Raw genomic sequence first — 23,014 nt, forward strand, 5'->3', positions numbered from 1 at the left:
TTAAAATTTATTTATAGTTACTGACCAACTACAATGTTTGAAGAAAACTATTCAAAATACCGAACATTAATTTCCTAAGGAATGTTTGGAATTAATTTTTAGGGAAATTTAGTTAAATTAAATTGGTATTACTAGGAATTTTGACAGTGACGTAGATACGGATGCTTTCTTTAATACGCTTCATTCATGTAAATATTATACTGTACGTCTTTTAGTGTGAGTAAACCTGTTATTTTAACTTAAAAATCTTCTGCTTTAAGTGTTTGCATATGTTTTTAAGAAATGTTATATATTTTTATTGGCATAATTTAGTGTAGGAATTTATGTTTTGATATACTAAAATATTAAGTATAAAATGTATTATGTTATGCATGAATACGTGAACTACAATTTTGTTTACGTAATTTAAATAATTTATGAAAAATCTTAAAAAGCATTGTATTATTTTTTATAAACTGATTAGTGTGTGTGTGTTTTTTTTTGTAATCTGATTGGGTAGGTTTAATAAACTTCTTTGCTTTTTTTATAAAATGTTATTAAATTATTGTAAAGAATGTAATTCATGATATTTTATAAATATTATAATAATAATATAATTTTTTTTCATTTATTAATTTACAGTGAAATGGCTTGGCTGTCAGGTATAACAGGTAAAGCAGAAGAGTTACTAAATAAAATAGATCAGAATGCGGCATTAGCCCTAAAAAAAGAAAAATTGCATAAAAAAGTTATAACAGATGAAAATTTAACAGAAGTTATGACACAAGGATCAGATTTAAGGTGAGGTTAAGTTCTTATGTGTATGAAAAATATTTTTCTGGTAAAATATTCTGTTACCATTTTTAGGAAAAAAATACTGTTGTTTTCAGAACTGTAAACAAAATAACATAATACATGATCTTGCAAAACATACCAAGAATCTTCAAATTATACTACAATGACTGCACCTTATGCGTGTTCTCATACAGTTCATGTAAGTTGCATGTAACAACTGAATCAAATTTTGAAAATAACCTTGCAGGGATAGGACTTGCATACAGTGACATTAGCAGTAAGACACTTACTTTTAATTTTTTCTTTTCACAAACTGATTCTAATAGTGTACTGTTTTATCAAATGAGTATAGTAATATATAAAGTGATGTCATGATTCTTCTACTTAAAAAAAAAATCAATTTATATTGACCTGATAAAGCAGTTCTGCTACAAATACCTAGTGTATTAGAAGAAAAAGCAGTAAGAATTGCACTGATTAATAGGTTATATATCTTTTTACAATAAATTCCTACAAAAAGCTATTTCAACTAAGTTTCTTGGTACAGTACTGCATGATAATCTTCAGTGGGAAGCCATATTAACTATATATTGTAAAAAAAATTTAATTAGAAAAAAAATGATTATATTTCATAAAGAAGATTTTTTATTTATTTCTGTTATTTTTTTTATAGGAATGCAAACCATTTATTATAGGTTAATTCATCCTGTAATATTGAATACTTTTTATGTATAGAGGAAGCAGCATCTGAGTTGCTCACGAAACATATTTGAGCCATAAAAAATAACTTAGACATAGGGTAAGGTTGAGTTTAAAAAAAGGATGTTCATTAACCATGTTAAATTTAGAGATTTAACTTATATAAGAAATGGAAACTTATTTATTTAAAAATTTATTTATAGAATGTACAAAAAGTGTACAGTGGAATTCCTATAACTCAAATATTCAGAGGAATAAAAAAAAATTTGAATTAGAGAAACATACATGTACAAAATTACTACAAACTGTAAATTCAGTCACATATAATGTGCACTATTTAAGAAAATATTGCATTTTTTCCATATAGTCTTATTATATCAGCAATATTATTACATGACAAGATTCAGCATTATAAATACAGTATACAGCAAGTGCTACTGTTTAGTATGTATTTATTAAGTTAAACTTAACTTACTTGAAGAGTATTCATTATTGAAGAAGACACTAAACAAAATGTAGGCTAATAAATGCACACAAAAATACTACATTAATCACATTTTTTCTCACTGATAATCTATTTATTGTACAAAAATCATTGTTGAATGAAAAATACAAAAGGCTACACAACTTATATGAATAGTAAAACTGTACTTATGTATTAACCCCACTGCAGCTACAGCTTTAGGTTATGTTGACTTTGTGTACTGACAAATCGTATGTATATCAAAATAACCTAACTAAATATAACCTACGCTCGCTTCGCTCGTTAACCTCTTATAATTAACATTAAATATGCATAATATATACAAATTATTAATAATATAACCTTGATGTTATAGCACCGAAATCCAGTTAACGTTAATTCACCGAAATCCGATTGACTACTTTGCTTATAAATAAAGCTGTAGCTGCGGTGGCTTTAATACATAAGTACTGAAGTTAGCGAGCATAGGTTATATTTAGTTAGGTTATTTTGATATACGTACGATTTGTCAGTACACTAAGTCGACATAACCTAAAGCTGTAGCTGCAGTGGCGTTAATACTTAAGTACCAGTAAAACATATCATTGTTGCATGTAAAACGCGGTTTAGTTTTAAATTCAAGGATTTTGTGTTTTAAAAGTTTTTCAGATAAAATTAAACAGTATTAAAATTATAAAAAATAAAATAAAAAGTGTAGAATAATTGACTCTTTCATAAAAAAAAACTGAATTGAATTAAAATCAATTAAAAAAATTTTTGATAGTTGTCTGACGTTTATTCTGATGCAATGTAGTCAACCACTTTTCTATATCTGCCACCACGGAAAAATCCGATTCTGTTACATCATCTTTTGACTCAACGTCAAACAGAATTAACAGGATATTCGGCTACTACCAAATCTTCATGTATAGAAACATAATCCCAAAAAGTTACGTTGCTGGATACTTGCAAAATATTGGTAACTGACTGCCATTCATTATCATCATCACCATTATTGTTGCTAGTACAAAGGTTTTCACTGCTAGTTTGTTCACATTCTGACAAAATAACAAGTTGTTTTGGGGTTTTAAATCCAGCTTTTTTAAAACAATTAAAAATTGTTAGCTTAGTCACATCCATTCAAGATTTCTTAGTTTTCCATAGACAATGAAGAAGATGTAATTTCTGGTAATGTTTTCATTATAATCCTTTTCCTGTACATTTGCTTAAAATTTTGTGTAATGCCCTCATCCACTGGTTGGAGTTAAGAGGTAACATTTGGTGGAAAAAATGCATTTTATCGATAAAAATTCCTGAGGAAACGATTTTGGATCTGTCGGGTAGTTCTTAATAAATAGAATAACAATCTTTCTATTTTTCGAATGATAATGATCCAATTTGAATAACCATTTTTCAAAGATTTCGCTAGTAAACCACACCTTTCTATTGGCTTCGTACTGTATAGGCAAAGATTTAACATTAGCAAAACAACATGGATTTTTCGATTTACCAATTAAGAGAGGTTTCAACTGTTCTGACCCCAACATGTTTGCACCTAAAAGAACTGTGACACGGTCTTTACTTTGTTTCCTACCATGGCATTTATCACCTTTAAAAGTTAAAGTTTTATAAAAGAGCCAGTTTTGTCAGCATTAAAAATGTCCAATTTGTTGTTTGTGCTCATAATTTCTTTTAGCGTACTGTTTGTCCATGTATTACAAATTTCTTCATTTACACTAGCACTTTCACCAAAAACATTTTTAAAAATTATTTCATTCCTATCTAAACTTATTAAGCCAACCCACACTAGCTTTGAAATCTGTTCAATTGAATTGTCTTGCAATATACTCGGCTTTTTCCGGTAAATAGGTCCACTGATAGGTAAATTTTAATTACAGCTGTTTTTAAATCTCTCTAAAGCAGAATAAGAACACCCTTGTTTACAGTGGCAAACAAACCCAAACAGACATACAAAGACTACACATATGAGCTGAAACAGTTACAAAGACACATTGTCCGAGACTTTGTACAAAAAACGAGTTCCAGTGAATACTGATGCCTGATGTATAAGATTTCGCTTCCCTCTTAGTATATGTTGATTCTTCCTTTTTTGTTATCACATAGTAACAGAAGTGAATCATGCTTGTTTCATATTTCTGAACTGAAAATAAGATCAATATTATAGGCCTAATGTTAAACTTGAGTTTTTTTTATTTTTTGTATTAAACTTATCATATTTTTAACTTCGACTTATAGGATTTTTTTCAAGTTAAAGAAATTATATTTTCATATAACGTAATACAATATGGCCGGGAATTCGAATAAATTGCAAGTTGTAGAAATTTTTGAGTTAGAGGATTTGACTGTATTTTTAAACGTTGTGAAGAAAAGGTGCCTGTTTTGTAACCCCAAATCATATAATATTTTTTATTTATTAGTTCAACCATGCTATTTAATATATGACTTTAATGAGTAAGTTTTTTAAAATATTTTAATGATTCTCAATGATTATAATTTTATATTTATATAAAATTTATGATTATGACTAAATATTTATATAAATATGATGACAATTTACTAATTTCGATTTATGTTAATGATTTCAGAGATCCATGCATGTCCAGTAAACAACAGCAAAATACTAACAGTCAATCAGTGTTATCATCTGTTGTAATAAATACATCATTTTCTCAACCATTAAAATCATCACCAAGTCATCAACAAAGTATGGTTAAAAGTAATAGTAATAATAAACTCCAAAAATTACAAGATAATGAAGAACAGCTGATTGAGTTTTTAAATAATTCAAATTCAACAGTTATTGTTAATGATAATGAGGTAATTTAGTACTGTAGCATTGATACTGTATTTCATCCCTCTCATTGTATCTAAAATCATCATCACCCTTTACCAGATTCAATTTGTTAGACTACAATCATAGACCTTTGCTTAACTCCTCTCTCCTATATTTCTACATAAAATCATTTTCCACCTCTGTTCTTTTTCAATTCTTCCTTTTTGTAATCTATAATTGTATGATCCTCTTGCTTTTCCAATTATATTTTGATAGAATATCATTTCCTTCAACTACCAGGTCATATTTATTACCCAAATTATATACCCTTTCCAGTTAATGGAAATTAGGAAATGGAATTAGGTGTTTGGGAACCCTAAGTTAAAATTTCAAAAATTATCTTAAATATTGTTTCAAATTTTATTTGAACAGTATTTTTCCTTTGAAATCACCCATAGCATGAATATTAAAAAAATTATACTCTGCAAGATGGGAAACTCCCCATTTAACATTTCAAAAATGTTTTTGTGAAAGCTGTGTGCAATTTTTTTGCTTAGTCAGATAGGCAGATTATTGATAAAAAAATAAATAAGTAATGATATGTTGTCATGTATTCTTTACTGCTCACACAATAATGGAGTTATCTAAATAAATTATTCTTGAAGCCATTCTTAAAATTTCATTAATAAAGTAGTAAAAGATTCTCATTCTGATTGGCTCAGTTTTAATTATCAGTAGATGCGTAAACAAACCAACAAAGGACAATATGATTTATCAAAAAATCTCTGTAGTTTTTTTCCCAAGAGTGGCCAAAAGAATGTGGCATGGATGAGTGCTAAATTATTTGGTTTAAGACCCACCTAAGGAATCTTATGATGATTGGTTTTGAACATTTTTAAATTGACTTTCACAGAATTATAATTTATTTTAATAAAATTTTACAATATATATATATATCCTTGAGAAGAATATTAACTTTTTCTACTTTCCACTTAATTTTTGTCTGTTACTTTTCAATTTAAGCACCTAATGGCAGTGGTTACCAATCTTTTTTGACCAACAACATACAGGGTCCGGCATATAAATCTGACGATTTTGTAGTAGTTGTTATGTTGGCACCACTGTCAATGAGAAGACGGGAGTGTTGTACATTGACAGGTCTATTCATGCTATTTCAGTAGCCAGTATGTCATGGTCGGGTGAACAACGAGCGTTTGTGATTGAAGCCTATTTTAAAAATAATGACTGTTATTGTAACATCATTTATTTTGCAGACATTTCAATTTAAATCAACACGCATCTGTTCCTAGTAGGAATACGATATTTTTGTCAGTGAAGAATTTTAGGAACATATCGTCTGCTTTAAAAATGAAACCAACAGTACGAAAACGGACTGTGAGAACGCCTGAAAACATTAACGTTGTAAGGTTAGCTGTTACGCGGTCTCCACAACATTCAGCAGCGAGATATGCTGCTGCGCTAGCCATTTCTGATCAAAGTGTACAACGAATTCTTCATGCCGACCTGAAATTCCATCCGTATAAGATGATGTTAGTGCAGCAACTTAATGCAAATGATTGGGCGTCTCACAAAGCAGCTTGCGAGGTCATCCTTGAAAATATCCACCAGGATGCCATTATTCTTTTAAGTGACGAGGCACATTTTCATCTGTCAGGATTTGTGAGTAAACAAAATTACTGTTATTGGGCTTTGCATAATCCACGGCAAATTCTTGAAAAAAACCACTTCGCAGCCAATATGTTACAATGTGGTGTGCAGTTTCAAAGTTCGGCATAATTGGCTCATATTTTTTTGAGGAGTTAAATTGCAGAGTAACTAACATTTCATCGATACGTAAACATGTTGAATGAATTTCTGTGACCGAAACTGAATGACTTTCAAGGACATGAAATTTGGTTTCAACAAGATGGTGCCCCCCCCCCCCCAATAATGTGAAGTCTGCACTTTGTGTGTTTCACAAGTCTGTCAACAAATGGCCTTATGGTTGACAGGTCAACACACACAAATCTTCAAGATGTACCAATTATTCCACTGTTTAGATTTCACTATTCTCATTGTTGAAAATACTGATTCACACAAGTATGACGTTGCAAACACAGCAAAACTTTAATGACTTCTGGGTTTAAAACAAAACATTTGTGATTGTGGGATATTGTCATCGCCCCATAAATCCTAAAAATTACTGTATTGAGGTATCAAGAAATTTTTTTTTCATTGTAAAATCACATGGCAAGTTTTACAATCCATTTTTTCATTGTTAGGTAGTGGTATTTTGTATGCTGATCTCACTAGATATACCAAAAGAAGAAATACCTATTTTAAATTTGAAATGGGCGAGGTAAGGAAGTATTTTATTACTGATGTTTGTAATGCATTTTCAGGCATTCTTTCTTTTTACCACTCTTGAACTATATATGTGAAATGGACTATATATGTGATATTCATGGTACAGAACCTTTCAGTCTAATTTTGAAGCACTTCTGTTTATCAACATTTTCAAGTCGCTAAGATATGTTAATTAGTGAAAAAAAGTCCCTTGAATTTATGCAATCTTGTTTACATGCATAATTTCTTAGTGAAAGAATTATCCATGTTTGTGATGTTGTCGTTTCAATTGATGAAATTGAACGAAAGTATTTCTTCTGTGGCAGAGGGAAAAAATTAAATTTCATATAACCATTATATTCATATTTATGTCTGATGATTCATGATGCTTATGAGCTAGCAAATAAAAGTTGTTACTTCTCTTCAATCATAAGTGAGAAGTGCAGATTTACCCCATGTAGATTACAAACTGAGAACAAGATCACCTTAAAATTGAAAAAAAAAAACATCGTAAAGGTTCAAAAAATTATTTTGCTGCTGACAGAACTTGAATACGTGACCACAATAACAGTGGGAAAAAAAATTGCCCACAACTTTTGTTAAATTATGGCTGGAGTTTGGAAATCCAGAATTTCCTTTGGTGTATTGAGTGACATTACTAGCTGGTTTAGTGTATGAATGCATGGGTGACTTTAATATGTGAGACTAGAGACCTAAGATTTGTGATGTTTGAAGTGTATATTAGTATATACAGTAATATTTTAAGATATATGACCTTTTAAAGCTACCTATACTCTTGTCTGAGGTATTGGAAATTGGAGATATGAAAACTCAAACCTGTATGCTAGTACAGCTGTAAAGTATAAACTTAAGACTAAAAAGTAGAAAATAAAAAATATGTAAAATAATTTTTGAAACAACACACTTAAATTAAATTCACTAAAAGGTAAAAAATAATTTTAGCATGGTATCTCAGAATGGATTTAACAACAAGCTTTAATGGTGATGTGTAAGATTACGTGAAAAATAAAAAATTTAATGTTTTTTCCAAACTTTTCATATGTGTGACAGTGATCTAAGAGTGGGGAGCAAAGATTTGTACTTTGACTCCGCACTCTTTAGGCCATTCATCACGTATATGAAAAAATTGGCAAAAACATCAAATTTTTAATTTGAAGCTATGATTTTCACATAATCTTACATATCACCATCAAAGTTTGTTGTCAAATCCATTCTGAGATATCGTCCTAAAATTATTTCTTACCATTTAGTGCGTTTAATTTGAGAGTGGTGTTTTAAGAATTTTTTACATATTTTTTTAAGCTGATTTTCAAAACTTTCTCTCAGATTTGAAAAATCTCTACACTGAGGAATAAATCCCTCAACATGATAACAATGAACACTCAGTTTATTACCACAAAAAAATTTAAGCACTGTTGCTGATGTTCACAATCACTTAAAATTATTGGTAAGAAGAAAAACTAAACTCAACATTTTTGCTTTTATTGGCTGGAACAGTCTGTCTCAAAATAAATTTTATCGTATTACAGGTTTCATGGTAAGTATAAATTACATGTAAAAATCTTCTAAATGGCACAAAATGTATTTTTAAATTCTAAAATTTTGTGACACCCAAGGTATTAAGTAAGATACTTGTTGGGAACCGCTGCTTTACACTGTTATCAGTTGTTGTTTTAGTAGTATTTTTTAAGGTTTTCGTTATTGATAATGTCCAAGTTTTATTACTACAGTCCAATGCTTAAAAATTGTATATATACAGTCATTCTCGTGGTCATACTTTCTCACCATTTTCAAGAAAGTTCAATTTTATATTGATCAAAGGATTATCTTAATCAATCAGTTGCCTTATCCTTTAAGATAATGTCTTGCTTAATAATTTAATACTGTAATTAATTTTTTGTATATTAAATCATGTTACTTTTATTTTTTCAGGTTTCTGTTAAAGAAAATGATATTAATTACAATGGGTGTATAAAAGATAAGGATATTAGTAACACTGAAAGTAGTAAAAATGTAGATAATATTGATTCAAATAATCAAGATTTTGCACTTTTAGATAAAGAAAATCAAATGCTTAAAAATGAAGTTAGGACAGTGAATAATGAAATGTCATTGTTATTACATCGTACAAAGGCGGCTGAGAAAGGTAAATTGTTTACCTTTTAATTATAACATATTCTCTCTATTGGCTGACCTGATGATTTATTTATGTCATGTAGAAGTATTTTTTTTTTTTGTCTTCAGTTATTTGACTGATTTGATGCAGCTCTCCAAGATTCCCTATCTAGTGCTAGTCGTTTCATTTCAGTATACCCCCTACATCCTACATCCCTAACAATTTGTTTTACATATTCCAAACGTGGCCTGCCTACACAATTTTTTCCTTCTACCTGTCCTTCCAATATTAAAGGGACTATTCCAGGATGCCTTAGTATGTGGCCTATAAGACTGTCTCTTCTTTTAACTATATTTTTCCAAATGCTTCTCTTCATCTATTTGCTGCAATACCTCTTCATTTGTCACTTTATCCACCCATCTGATTTTTAACATTCTCCTGTAGTACCACATTTCAAAAGCTTCTAATCTTTTCTTCAATCTTTTGGAGTGTCGCTTTATATGGAAATTTCACTTCCATATAAAGCGGCAAACATATACTTTCAAAAATTTTTTCGTGACATTTAAATTAATTTTTATGTTAACAAATTATATTTCTGACTGAAGGCTCGTTTCGCTTGTGCTATTCGGCATTTTATATCGCTCCTGCTTCGTCCATCTTTAGTACTTCCCAAATAATAAAATTCTTCTACCTCCATAATCTTTTCTCCTCCTATTTTCACATTCAGTGGTCTATCTTTGTTATTTCTAATACATTTCATTACTTTTGTTTTGTATTTGTTTATTTTCATGCGATAGTTCTTGCGTAGGACTTCATCTATACCATTCATTGTTTCTTCTAAATCCTTTTTACTCTCGGCTAGAATTACTATATCATCAGCAAATCGTAGCATCTTTATCTTTTCACTTGTACTGTTACTCCGAATCTAAATTGTTCTTTAACATCATTAACTGCTAGTTCTATGTAAAGATTAAAAAGTAACGGGGATAGGGAACATCCTTGTCGGACTCCCTTTCTTATTACGGCTTCTTTCTTATGTTCTTCGATATTACTGTTGCTGTTTGGTTCCTGTACATGTTAGCAATTGTTCTTCTATCTCTATATTTGAACCCTAATTTTTTTTAAATGCTGAACATTTTATTCCAGTCCACGTTATCGAATGCCTTTTCTAGGTCTATAAATGCCAAGTATGTTGGTTTGTTTTTCTTTAATCTTTCTTCTACTATTAATCTGAGGCCTAAAATTGCTTCCCTTGTCCCTATACTTTTCCTGAAACCAAATTGGTCTTCTCCTAACACTTCTTCCACTCTCCTCTCAATTCTTCTGTATAGAATTCTAGTTAAGATTTTTGATGCATGACTAGTTAAACTAATTGTTTTGTATTCATCCTATTTATCTGCCCCTGCTTTCTTTGATATCATGACTATAACACTTTTTTTAAAGTCTGACGGAACTTCCCCTTTTTCATAAATATTACACACCAGCTTGTATAATCTATCAATCACTTTCTCACCTGCACTGCGCAGTAATTCTACAGGTATTCCGTATATTCCAGGAGCCTTTCTGCCATTTAAATCTTTTAATGCCCTCTTAAATTCAGATCTCAGTATTGTTTCTCCCATTTCAACTTCCTCTTCTTCCTCTATAACACCATTTTCTAATTCATTTCCTCCGTACAACTCTTCAATATATTCCACCCATCTATCGACTTTACCTTTCGTATTACATATTGGTGTACCATCTTTGTTTAACACATTATTAGATTTTAATTTATGTACCCCAAAATTTTCCTTAACTTTCCTGTATGCTCTGTCTATTTTACCAATGTTCATTTCTCTTTCCACTTCTGAACACTTTTCTTTAATCCACTCTTCTTTCGCTAGTTTATAGAATTTCTTAATTGTCTGTAGTTCCTTTTACTTTCTTCATCACTAGCATTCTTATATTTTCTGTGTTCATCCATCAGCTGCAATATATCTTCTGAAACCCAAGATTTTCTACCAGTTCTCTTTGTTCTGCCTAAGTTCGCTTCTGCTGATTTAATAATTTCCTTTTTAACATTCTCCCATTCTTCTTCTACATTTTCTACCTTATCTTTTTTACTCAGACCTCTTGCGATGTCCTCCTCAAAAATCTTCTTTACCTCCTCCTCTTCCTCAAACTTCTCTAAATTCCACAGATTCATCTGACAACTTTTCTTCAGGTTTTTAAATCCCAATTTATATTTCATTATCACCAAATTATGGTCACTATCAATGTCTGCTCCAGGGTAAGTTTTGCAGTCAACGAGTTGATTCCTAAATCTTTGATTAACCATGATATAATCTATCTGATACCTTGCAGTATCGCCTGGCTTTTTCTAAGTGTATATTCTTCTATTATGATTTTTAAATTGGGTGTTGGCAATTACTAAATTATACTTCGTGCAAAACTCTATAAGTCGGTCCCCTCTTTCATTCCTTTTGCCCAGCCCGTATTCACCTACTATATTTCCTTCCTTGCCCTTTCCAATGCTTGCATTCCAATCTCCAACTATTATTAAATTTTCATCTCCTTTTACGTGTTTAATTGCTTCATCAATCTTTTCGTATACACAATCTACCTCATCATCATCATCATGGGCACTTGTAGGCATATAGACGTTAACAATCGTTGTCGGTTTAGGTTTTGATTTTATCCTTATTGCAATGATTCTATTGCTATGCGTTTTGAAATATTCTACTCTCTTCCCTATCTTCTTGTTCATTATGAAACCTACTCCTGCCTGCCCATTATTTGAAGCTGAGTTTATTATTCTAAAATCACCTGACCAAAAGTCGCCTTCCTCTTCCCACCGAACCTCACTAATTCCTACTACATCCACATTTATCCTATCCATTTCTCTTTTTAAATTTTCCAGCCTACCAACCTTTTTTAAACTTCTAACATTCCACGCTCCGAGTCGTAGAATGTTATTTTTTAATTTTCTGGTGACCCCCTCCTTAGTAGTCCCCACCCGGAGATCCGAACGGGGGACTAGTTTACCTCCGGAATATTTTGGCTCCATCATTGCTATATGAAAATGCAGAGCCACATTTTCTTGGAAAAAAAGCAGCTGTAGTTTTCCATTGCTTTCAGCTGCGCAGTACTCAGAGGACTGAGTGATGTTGATATGACCGTTTAAGTCATTGTGACTCACGCCCCTAACAACTACTGAAAGAGCTGCTGCTCTCTTTCAGGAATCATTCCTTAGTCTGGCTCTCAATAGATACCTCTCCGATATGGTTGCACCTTCGGTCCAACTACTCTGTATCACTGAGTACTCAAGCCCCCTCACCAACGGCAAGGTCTCATGATTCATAGAGGAGGGTAGAAGTATATACAACTCAAAATATTATTTTTTCTAAAGTGTTATTGTGAAATTAGGATGCATAAAAATAAAATACTTCTTTACCTTGGGTTAGTAATTATCAAATTTTTTATAGAAGAATACCAGGATAAAAAACCATTTTATTGCAATAAACAAAAAATGGAAGTGGAGAGTGAAGATCCTCATTGATCTTGTATTCTAATCTTGAGACACATGTGATCATATGAGCTTTTATTATTCTCTCATCCCCATTACTCACATAATAGATAATCCTCTGGGTCGCAATTATTTCATGGTATATTACTCAAAACTGAAAAATTCTGCAAAATAAATATTAACATTTATAATACACTTTAGGTATTACTAATAATTTAAAAAAGCAAAAAAAAAACTGGAATTACTTTATTAAAATTATTAATTAAACCATTGACAAATCCCATTAATCTGGAACATTGGCAATCCTAGCAAAAATGGTACAATTGTGTACAAAGTATATCTATTTTGTGAATTTTCTTTTATAAATGATACATTATTCTCATAGAAAACTCATATATATTTTATGAATTTGGAATCTCATGCTTGGCAACTAAAAATTTGTTACCCCTCCCTCCCCTTGACAATGTGTGAAATTGTTAAATATTTCAAGTTGTATGCAGTGAATAACCAATACACAACTGTTACAAAATTAAAGATTTAGTGTTGGGAGTATTAAGGAACTTCTGGACATGAACTTACTGTAAAAAAGTGTGTGCAAGATGGTTTTCTTACCTTCTTCTGTAAGACTACCTGGATAAACATTTAATAGTCTTGATTACATCTTCAACATCTTGAGGTGATAAATGTTTGAAATTCATTGTGATAACTCATATCCCTTGGTAATGAATGAAATTTTTTTAAATTTTGTATCTGATAAGATATGGGTCAACTATTTTCTTCCTGAATTGTTGAGAGGAAGTATGCATTCTAAAAATAGCAACTCTCCTTCTTCAGCAGATAGAATAATAGCACCAGAGATATTATTTAATTTATTTATTTATTTAATTATTATATTAAAGATATTATTTAAAGTGTATGTCCTTAGCATCCGCAAAAATGAGAGGAAAAGATGCCTGTATTATTCAATTCTATTGATTGAAAAAAAATATATAAATACATGGAATGTGTATTTATTTATATATTTTTTAAGTGCATTTTATTCTGATCCTTTTTATTTTGTAAATTATTTAAATTGTTTGCTCAGATGTTGGGAGTTTAATGAACTTTTAATTATTTGTTATTTTTAAGAGAGTGAAAAATTAAAACAAGACTTACAAGAATCCCAAAGTAGGATATCAAGGTTGCAAGCTGATTTACAAGGTGTCCGATTACAACTGGCATCAGATGATGAACGACTTCGGAATTTACAATCTGAAAATGAAAGGTAAAGTTATGTTAACTTATTTAAAAAATTAAACTTCTGATTCTTTTATTTTATTTGAGGAACCTGTTACAATTAATTGTTTAAAATCTGATACCTTCCTTATATATAATATCCTATACGATCCTTATATATGAGTGTATCAACTTTCAATTTTTGTATTCACTTCTCGTCCATCTGCTAAGTCCTCAGTCTTACGATATCTTAATCATATCTATACATGTTCTATAATCTTTTTCATCTGTATGCATATATCTATTTTTATTAGTACCTAAACAATACAGTTTTTCTGTATTTACTATCAATATGTATCCAAATTTATATGCTTAAATGGTAATGCTTATTATTCAAATGAAATAGTATATTATAAATAGTATCTTCCTTTTAGGCTTTCGTTTATTTTATTTTTTACATCAATTTAGTTGTAATATTGATGTTATAGTAAACCAAATTTAATAAACTTTGTATTATAAGATTCAATATTACCTAAGGAAAGAGATCTTTGTAAAGTAATTGAAACTCCACCAACCTTCTTGTGGGGGAGAGTGGTAGCATCTGTTTCATTTAGAAGATTCCAAGTTTGACTCGCAGTCAGATATGGGATTTTTAATGCATTACAGAAATTGTCATACTTTAATTCCTTCTAGAAGATTGGCATCAGGAAGGGTATTAGAAAATCCTTTATTTAGTGGTTGTGCTTAGATTTAAAATTATTTTATTGTATATATTTGGCCCTTTCCTTATTTTGAGTTGAAATATTCATCTATTATAAAAAAGGAAATCTGTCCTTTAAAATAACTACTTAATGCATTCTCATCTTAAATGAAGAAATTAAGACCACTTTAATTAGATGAATTTTCTGCTGTTTTGGATTATTAAGTCCACCTTGAAGAGAATTGTATTATAACAGATTTTTATCTTACTGCCCTGTAGCTAAGTCAATCTAGTTTTTAGTAATTTAGTTTAGGAAAATTGAAACTTGAAATAGTTTTATTTTTTTTTTGTTTAACAGATTAACCACCAGTTTATCAGCACAGACTGAGTCTACAACACATGCAAACATAGAGATGAGTACTGCTATGGAAGATTTAAAGCAACGTTTATTAGATGCTCAATTGAAGGAAAATACTATTACAACTGAACTGACATCTCTTACAGATAGGTTAATACATCTCTATATATTTTTTATTTATCTGTATTTAATCGTAAGGTTTAAAATTGCCTTCTTTATTTTATTATTAATGTTAAAAGATGTGTAATTTTAATAAAAATAAGAAAGATTGGATTATAAATTAAGAAGTTAGTCACAGTATTAAAAAAATATAATAGTTTGAACTGATCAGAAAATTTAAGCCTCTGCAAACATTTAGTTCTTGTAAATCTAACCTGATATTTTTTTATTTCCCATGGTTAAAACAATAAAGGATTGAAGTTTAACATCACATTTTAATAAAAAAAAAAAGATAAAGCTTTTTTTTATAAAAATCATAAAGTTATAAAAGAAGGTAATAAAATAAAGCAGAAAATGATTGAATCTTGCTATTAAAACAATAGAATTATGATTGGAAACTAAACTAATTCTTGAAAATAGGGTGTATGGTATTATCTTACAGCATTTTTCCACAGAACCTGAAAATCCTGGAGAATACAAAAAATAGGTTTGTTAATCCCTTATTTATTTGTCAAACCTCTTTGTTTAGAATTTTATCTGTTCCCATATAGTACCAGATTGTTCAGGCCATCTGAACTGATTGTTTCCATTTTCAAACACTTAAAAAAAATTACAGTCAAACTGTTAACGTGACCTATCACTTAGAGGAAGGAAGACTTTTTTGATATGCTTCATGTTTGTCCATATTCTCACATTGCTCAAAACATGGCAGAATAGTGGCAAAAGTTTTGAGAGATATTGAGATCATCCCTAACATATAATTTGGATCTGTAGTCTGTAACTTTCAAATTTTCCCTGAGATTAAAAAAGGTTTTGAGTTGAAAATGCATGTATACCAATAAAAACAACTAGAGATAACTAAGAATAATAACTTCAAGAAACTGGTAGCAGAATTCTTCTGTGCTATCATCCTGTCATCGAGTTCAACTTTCATTTCACAAAAATCGTTTGATGTTATACGAATTATGTTATGAAATGGCTTGAAAAATTTCATTAAAAAAAAGGTTTTTGAGTTATATAAATTATAAATTTATAACAAACGGATTGTTATTTTTTTTAAATAACACACACCCCCTTGAAAATTATGACACCCCTTTTGATAATTAAAATCTTATTAACGTATTTTATTTTTTTAGAAATTTCAAAATAATTCACTTTTTTAACAGGTTAAGAATATCAGATGAAGAAAAATTAAGAATAGATAATATAAAAAAAGATTTAGAATCACAATATCAAGTTATGGTTCAGAGATTAACAGAAACAACTACTGAATTTGAACAATACAGAACAAGAGCTCAGCGTACCTTATCTAATAAAGAACAACTTATTGCTGAATTAAGAAAATCATCTTCTGATTCTAGTAACGATAAACTTATAGAAATGGAGCTGCAACAATTGAGGTATTAAAAAAATATGTAATTATGCTTTTGATTAGTTATATAAAATATAAATTTAAAGATATGAGTATATAGTTGAACGTTTAATCTACTCATATATCTCTTGCAGTTAGTGAGATTCTGTGTGTTTTTAACTAAAAATTTGATAACATGATTTGTATTCACATTTAATTACATTGATTTTACAACATACACATAAAAAAAAACTTTTTCTAGTCAGTGACAGAGTAAGATTCTTTGAAATTTTATTTTTTGAAAAAATGAAACTTTTTTGCTAATGACAGTAAAGATTGTAAACCAAATTTTAAATATGATGATAGTGCAACACAGACTATTAGCTGTTTATACTACTATAATAATTGTTTATTCATAATATAATTTCCAGTAAAATAGCCATGTTTTTATATTAGGAAACCTGCCATTATATGTTATATGGGTACATAAGACTTTTATTATTAAATTTAGTTGTAGTTGTATAAAAAGTAATTCAAAATTAGCTTGCTGTTATATTATATTCATAAATTCTGAGGGGGTTCCTAATTAGTAAGAGTATATTGTAACCAAGATAAAGGATCTATTTTCAGCATGTGAGTCAATTTGCTGTGTTATTAGTTAATTAAATGTTTCTCCTAACCTGCAACTAGTTTATTCAACTTAGCTTGGTAGACTCTCCCTTCAGTCCTTAATTTGACTTTAATCCATGACCACTAATTTTTTCTACTCACGTTGATTTATTCAACTAATTTCTGAGTTGATATTTACATTCTTATAAATCATCCTTATTCATCTTCTGATGTAATACCTTGCGGTGGTTCCAGAGGCTAAACAGAAATAGAATTTCTAAATTAAAAAATAATGTATTATCTGACATGGATTTATGGAATTCATGGAATCTGATTTATGGAATAAGACTGTCCATGCACTCAGCTGTTTGTTGTTAATAGTTTTTGTTTACATTAATAATTTTGCATAAAGTGATATTTATTTCTTTTAGTGTTAAAAATTGATTATTTAATGTGTAAAAAAAGTAGTTGTCATATTTAACATTTTTTGAATGCAGCTTCATAATTGACGGTCAGTATAAAGATAATTTTTTGGGAAATTTGCCATTTTTTAATTTTGTTATACATATTTCAGGAAAAACAAATAGGGGTTTATATTCATAACGTTTATAAGAAAACGTTTTAATAATAGTCTACTAAAAGATTTTTTTTTGCCAGTATTGGTTAGAGCCTAAAATTAATAGGTTAAAAAGCTCTGTTAATAGAATTTACTACGCACCATACTGTTAACTATTATAAAAAACATATATATATTATTTTAGTACTGTTATAAAAATATACAAAAGCAGATAAATATATAAATGTTATGATAAAACCACTGTCAGCATCTCTGTAACGAGTAAATTATCAACTCTTTAACCAGAGAAATAGTATTTACCATATGTTAGATATAGTAGTTGACCATGAGATTTTTAATAACACTTTTTTTATATAAATTACATATTAAAAAATCTATTTTCTTCAAATTTTGAAAGCATAAATTTTAAGTTGCTACTGTGATTTTAGAGAAGAAAGAGGAGCTCTAAATGAAGAATGCCAGCAAATGTCAAATCGTTTAGAAATAATTAGTGGAGAATTGGCCAATGCTGAAAGAAAATTAGAATCTGTTAAAGAGGAGGCAGCTGCTACACAATACAAATTACAAGAATCTTTATTACAAGAACAGAGGAGAAGAGAAGTTGCTGAAGAAGACTGTCGTGCACAAACTGAGGTTAGTATACTTCTGTGGTACTTATTCATCTGACCAATAGCATCTAAACATTTGATTCATGCTGTAAGTGTATGAAATTTAGGAATGACTGAGATTGTCTTGGGCTAACTCAACCCATTGCTCCCTAGTTTTAGTTTGATAACACAATCTAATAGTAGCTTTAATAAAAATTCAATTTTTTTTCATTAGGCCTTGTTTTGACTTTAAGTTCATATGCATTTTTACTGTATAAATAAGTAAAAATAGGTCACAGGTAAGAATAAGTGTATCGTTGCAACCTGAAAGATCCACTACAGTTTTAAATTTTGAGGAAGTAACATCCAAAATTGGAGCTTGAATATGAAATTAAACTTAAAATACTGAAAATTTACTGAATAAGGATAAAAAACTAATAGTAAACCAGTTTACTAAGTGTGATATATCACCAAAATCTTGTGCTTTGTTGAATAGTAGTTCAGTTGTAGGATTTTTCAGGATTCTTTAAAAAAAGCCTTTCAAAAGTTCTTTTACTAGCTTAATAAGTAAAACATGGGTGACTTGGATCAAGTGATAAACTCTATCTCAATACTTTGATAAATATCTGTAGGAGCAGCATTGGGAAATTGAAGTGTGGGAATAAGTTACCAATGATAGAACAATTTATTAAACCAGTTTCATATTCCCTTACTCTTATAATATGAACTTTTATTTTAAAACTATCTCTTTTTTTGTACTAATAATTTATTATTCTCAGTTTATTAATCTGTTCTTTGTTGTTAATAATTCTATTAAGTTATGTTTTTTATTATAGGAATTGCATTCGATTAGAGAAGAATTATCCCGTCAAAGAACACAATTGACATCAAGATTACGTGAACGTGAATCAGAGTTGACGCGTTTACGATCCCAACTAACACAACGACCAGCATCGCCACCTCAAGTACCTGCTGAATTGGAAGCTCGGCTTTCTGCATTAACATCTTCATTAGTTCAAAAACAGGCTAATGTTGAAGTTCTTGCAAGTGAAAAGAATGCTCTACGTTTACAACTGGAAAAAACTGAGGTATGTCATTTTTATATTATATGAAATAATTTCTTATTAAAGTATATCATTTAATAAACCAACAGTTTTTTATTTTAAAAAAGAAATTGGATAATCCTTTGAAAATAGTTAAAATCATTAATGATTTTTTTTTTTTCAAACAGTTTAAAAACTGAAGTGTTATCATGCAAATATTACATTAATGAAATATTACAGATTATGCTGCACAATTTACGAGAAAGAAGAAAGAAATGCAGCCAAATAGAATATATTTATACAAAGTTAAATGGTACATTTATCTTTTCAATATGTTTCCAGTTTTACATTTTTTTATGTTATTTGAAAATGTTTAAATTAATTTAGCTCCTCATAAATAAGTAATGATGGATTCTTTAAATACCATTATTTATTAAGTAATTCGAAACTATTATTGAGTACCAGCATTGTAAAATGTTATATTTTTATAGATACAGTTATTATTTTTTAAATTATCAAAATTAATGTTCAAAATGAAGAAAATGTATTACTTAAATTAAATAGACTATATAAACTTAAATTGAGGTGGTTTTCTTCAGACTTCAGTAAAAATTATTAAATGTAATTTAAAAGAAAGCAGGAACAAATAATTGGGCCTTTAGCCCAACATACAGACTACAGTTTATTAACTATGATAACTTACAGAAAGATAGTATTTAAAAGGAAGATATACCCTAATTGAAAATTAATGTAGGTTTAGAGAAAGCATGGGTTACAAGGAAGCAGTTTTAACTCTTGATGAGTTTTAGATGGCAGATGAAAAGAAAATAAAAGCTTAGGGATATTAAGAAGCAGTTGAGAATGTCAAGTAAAATAAAAAGTTTTAATATTTTGTTAAGCAATAGAAGATTATGTTGAATAAGAAGAATTATTTATAATTTGCATAATAATCAATTAACTGTAATTAGAGAAAAGTAGGCTTGATGTGGAATTGAGTGAGATAATTAATCTCTCCACATTGCTTTCTGGGTTTAATTAAAGAAAAGGCAAAAAATATATATATTTCAGGGCTAACTAACAAACCAAAAGAAAGAATAAAGATGTTAAGATTCACTGATGAAATTTTATATTAGGGGAATTAAATATTGTGATAAAGGATCGTCATATATAAGAAGTTAAAGGCTTTTTGTTATTTATTTGTTTGTGCTTTTGTAAAGTACAGTAGATAGACGTTGTAAGATTGAGACGTTAAAAACATTTTAGTACAAGCAAAGAAGAACTTTACAATGAAATGAAATTTACATACACAGTCCGTCCCACAGGAAAAGTGACTGATTTTATAATCACGTAACTACTAATGCGATCTGTGAACAGATACATGAATTAACTGGCGTGATGTTCTGACTACCTTCTGCTTTAAATTTAACAGTGCTGGCATTACAGACTGCTTGTAATAACCAAAACTTTAACAGTATGTTTTGAACTTTGGTTGTGAAAGGAGCAATGGAACAACATGCAAACACTAAGTTTTGTTTTAAATTGGGTACTTTTAAAATGATACAAATTGTTTATGGTAGTTAAGCAATGAGTTGTAAAAATGTTTAAAAAGTGGTATGCAAGGTTTTGTGATGGTAGAGAGAGCATTGAAGATGATCAATGTCCAGGAGCATCATCAACAGTTCAAGTAGAAGAAAATGTTCAAAAAGTAGCTGAAATTCTTCAAGATGATCATTGTGCATCTACCAGGTTAATTGTGGAGATCACAGAATTTCTAAAACAACTGTGCATCGCATTCTAACTGAAAATTTGGGCAAAAAGATCTGTTGTCACTTTGTGCCCCACTCACTCACTGACAATCAAAAAGCTTACAGAGTGGAACACTCCAGAGACCTGAAAAGAACAGCCGCTAGGGACCCAGACTTTGTGTCTTGCATCATAACAGGTGATGAAACATTGTGTTTTCAGTATTTTGAGTGTTTTCTTCGTTTCAACACGATTTCAGATATCCAGAGGGGTACTACCATGGTAGTGCAGGCAATTTCAAAGGTTGAATATCAGAATTGTTTTGAACAATTTTTCCAATGCTTCCAGTTGTGTATTGACTCACAAGGAGCCTATTTTAAATAAAAAGTCATATAAACTAAAAATAAACAACGTCTTGTATTTTATTTCACATGAGTCACCTTTCCTGTGGGATGAACTGTGTACATATATAATTAGTAAAACATAAATCTTTTTATAAGTAGTAAAAGATTTATCTTTTACTAATTATATATGTACAGGTTTTTTAGGTTTTTTTATTATCTGTATCATGTATTTCACTAATCAGCAAAATTTAAAGCCCTGGCTTTACCCAGTTTACACCTCGGCTACTAGCTTGGCTTTTTTTGCAACTGCATTCCTTGGATAGTTCCATTGGTGAAGAGCCATTGGTCGTTACCCCACTAAGTTCCAATAAAGACGAAGTTGCTTGCTAATAATAGGTGCTCTCATGATGTAGCATCTAGAATCAGGGCAGCACCTGACTCAAATTCCCAAAGCATTTATCCAAAGAAAGATTAAGGATAAGTCATGTGATGAGAAAGAGCCAATCAAGCCATAGAGGGAACACCTCTGATTGGGGTAGTTTACAGTCTTCCCCAGGGACCCAAAAATAATAAATGATATTCATAAATAAAAGTAATAATAAAGATAAAATCTGTCTTGGAAGACAAAAATTAGAACACATAAAGACATAGTATATAACAAATATGATGTTGAAATAATTAAAAGCTGGCAACACAGTTGTAGGTCTTTCCCATCATGCAGCTAAAGCCGCTTTCTATGAAAATCATGCAACTGTGGGTTGTTTTGTTGCACAGCTTACATATACACAACTTAATTTTAAATATTTATCATTTTATATAAATATAATATTTTTTCATTTATTTAATTCAATGAATCTAACTAAAGCATGCACACATACTGTGTATTTAATTCGCACAAGTGTGGCAGTAGTAGCGGTAATGATCGGCACTAACTAAAGTATTGTAATTTTACAATTTACATAGAACAAATTTCACTTGTGCAATCAGCAGATAGGTGTAGCCACAAAGCCTAATGTGCCAGCTATCGAATCAACCAGGCGATCAAATGGGAGACACGTTACTTTTTTACACTTCAAAAATTACTCATTTATTTAATTCTACCACTCACCTGTGACATCACAACATAGCAGTACTTTAGAGCTTGGGGGGGGGGTACAGTTTTTAAAAAAAAAATTGTGCCTAAGAGAAATATGACCTTAATTAGGCAAAATCTGAGTTACTGAAAGTGACCTTGCTCTACAGCCTCACCTCCTTCCCTTTTAAGTTGAAAATTTAATGGCCTCAATGCCCCATACATAGAAGTAATCTAACAGAAGTTTGGTGAAAATCAATCCAGTAGTTCTGGAGATATAAGGTGATTTAGAGGCCAACACCGAACACACACACATATGAATATTAACATCTAAAAAATTTCCATGCAGTTTTTTTGGGTTTAGATCTTAATGTTTTGACAGGTGTCAAAACGTCAAGATCAGGTGAAAACCGCATATTCCCAAATTGGACCAATTACAATACTTTCCCTTCTAGAGCTACAGCACTATCTAGACAGGAAAGTAATAGCTGAAATATTGTGTAAGGTTATATCTCTAAAATCTAGTTAATAATTATTC

The 23,014-nt window shown here is 29.9% G+C and overlaps 1 protein-coding gene across 1 annotated transcript in view; it reads left to right on the forward strand.

Annotated features, from left to right (window-relative positions):
• The first annotated feature begins 68 nt into the window (after window positions 1-68).
• The window catches only part of LOC142328010 (golgin subfamily A member 5-like), a 28,079-nt gene continuing 5,133 nt past the window's right edge, over window positions 69-23,014 (forward strand). The window contains exons 1-9 of the mRNA XM_075371446.1: window positions 69-216; window positions 622-780; window positions 4,543-4,774; window positions 9,030-9,243; window positions 13,847-13,982; window positions 14,992-15,141; window positions 16,317-16,550; window positions 18,116-18,320; window positions 19,111-19,362. Coding sequence (XP_075227561.1) covers window positions 626-780; window positions 4,543-4,774; window positions 9,030-9,243; window positions 13,847-13,982; window positions 14,992-15,141; window positions 16,317-16,550; window positions 18,116-18,320; window positions 19,111-19,362 — 1,578 coding nt within the window. The 5' untranslated portion in view covers window positions 69-216; window positions 622-625. The remainder of the gene's footprint in view (window positions 217-621; window positions 781-4,542; window positions 4,775-9,029; window positions 9,244-13,846; window positions 13,983-14,991; window positions 15,142-16,316; window positions 16,551-18,115; window positions 18,321-19,110; window positions 19,363-23,014) is intronic.

This window comes from Lycorma delicatula, chromosome 7 (genome assembly GCF_047948215.1).
Source record: "Lycorma delicatula isolate Av1 chromosome 7, ASM4794821v1, whole genome shotgun sequence".
Lineage (NCBI taxonomy): Eukaryota > Metazoa > Arthropoda > Insecta > Hemiptera > Fulgoridae > Lycorma > Lycorma delicatula.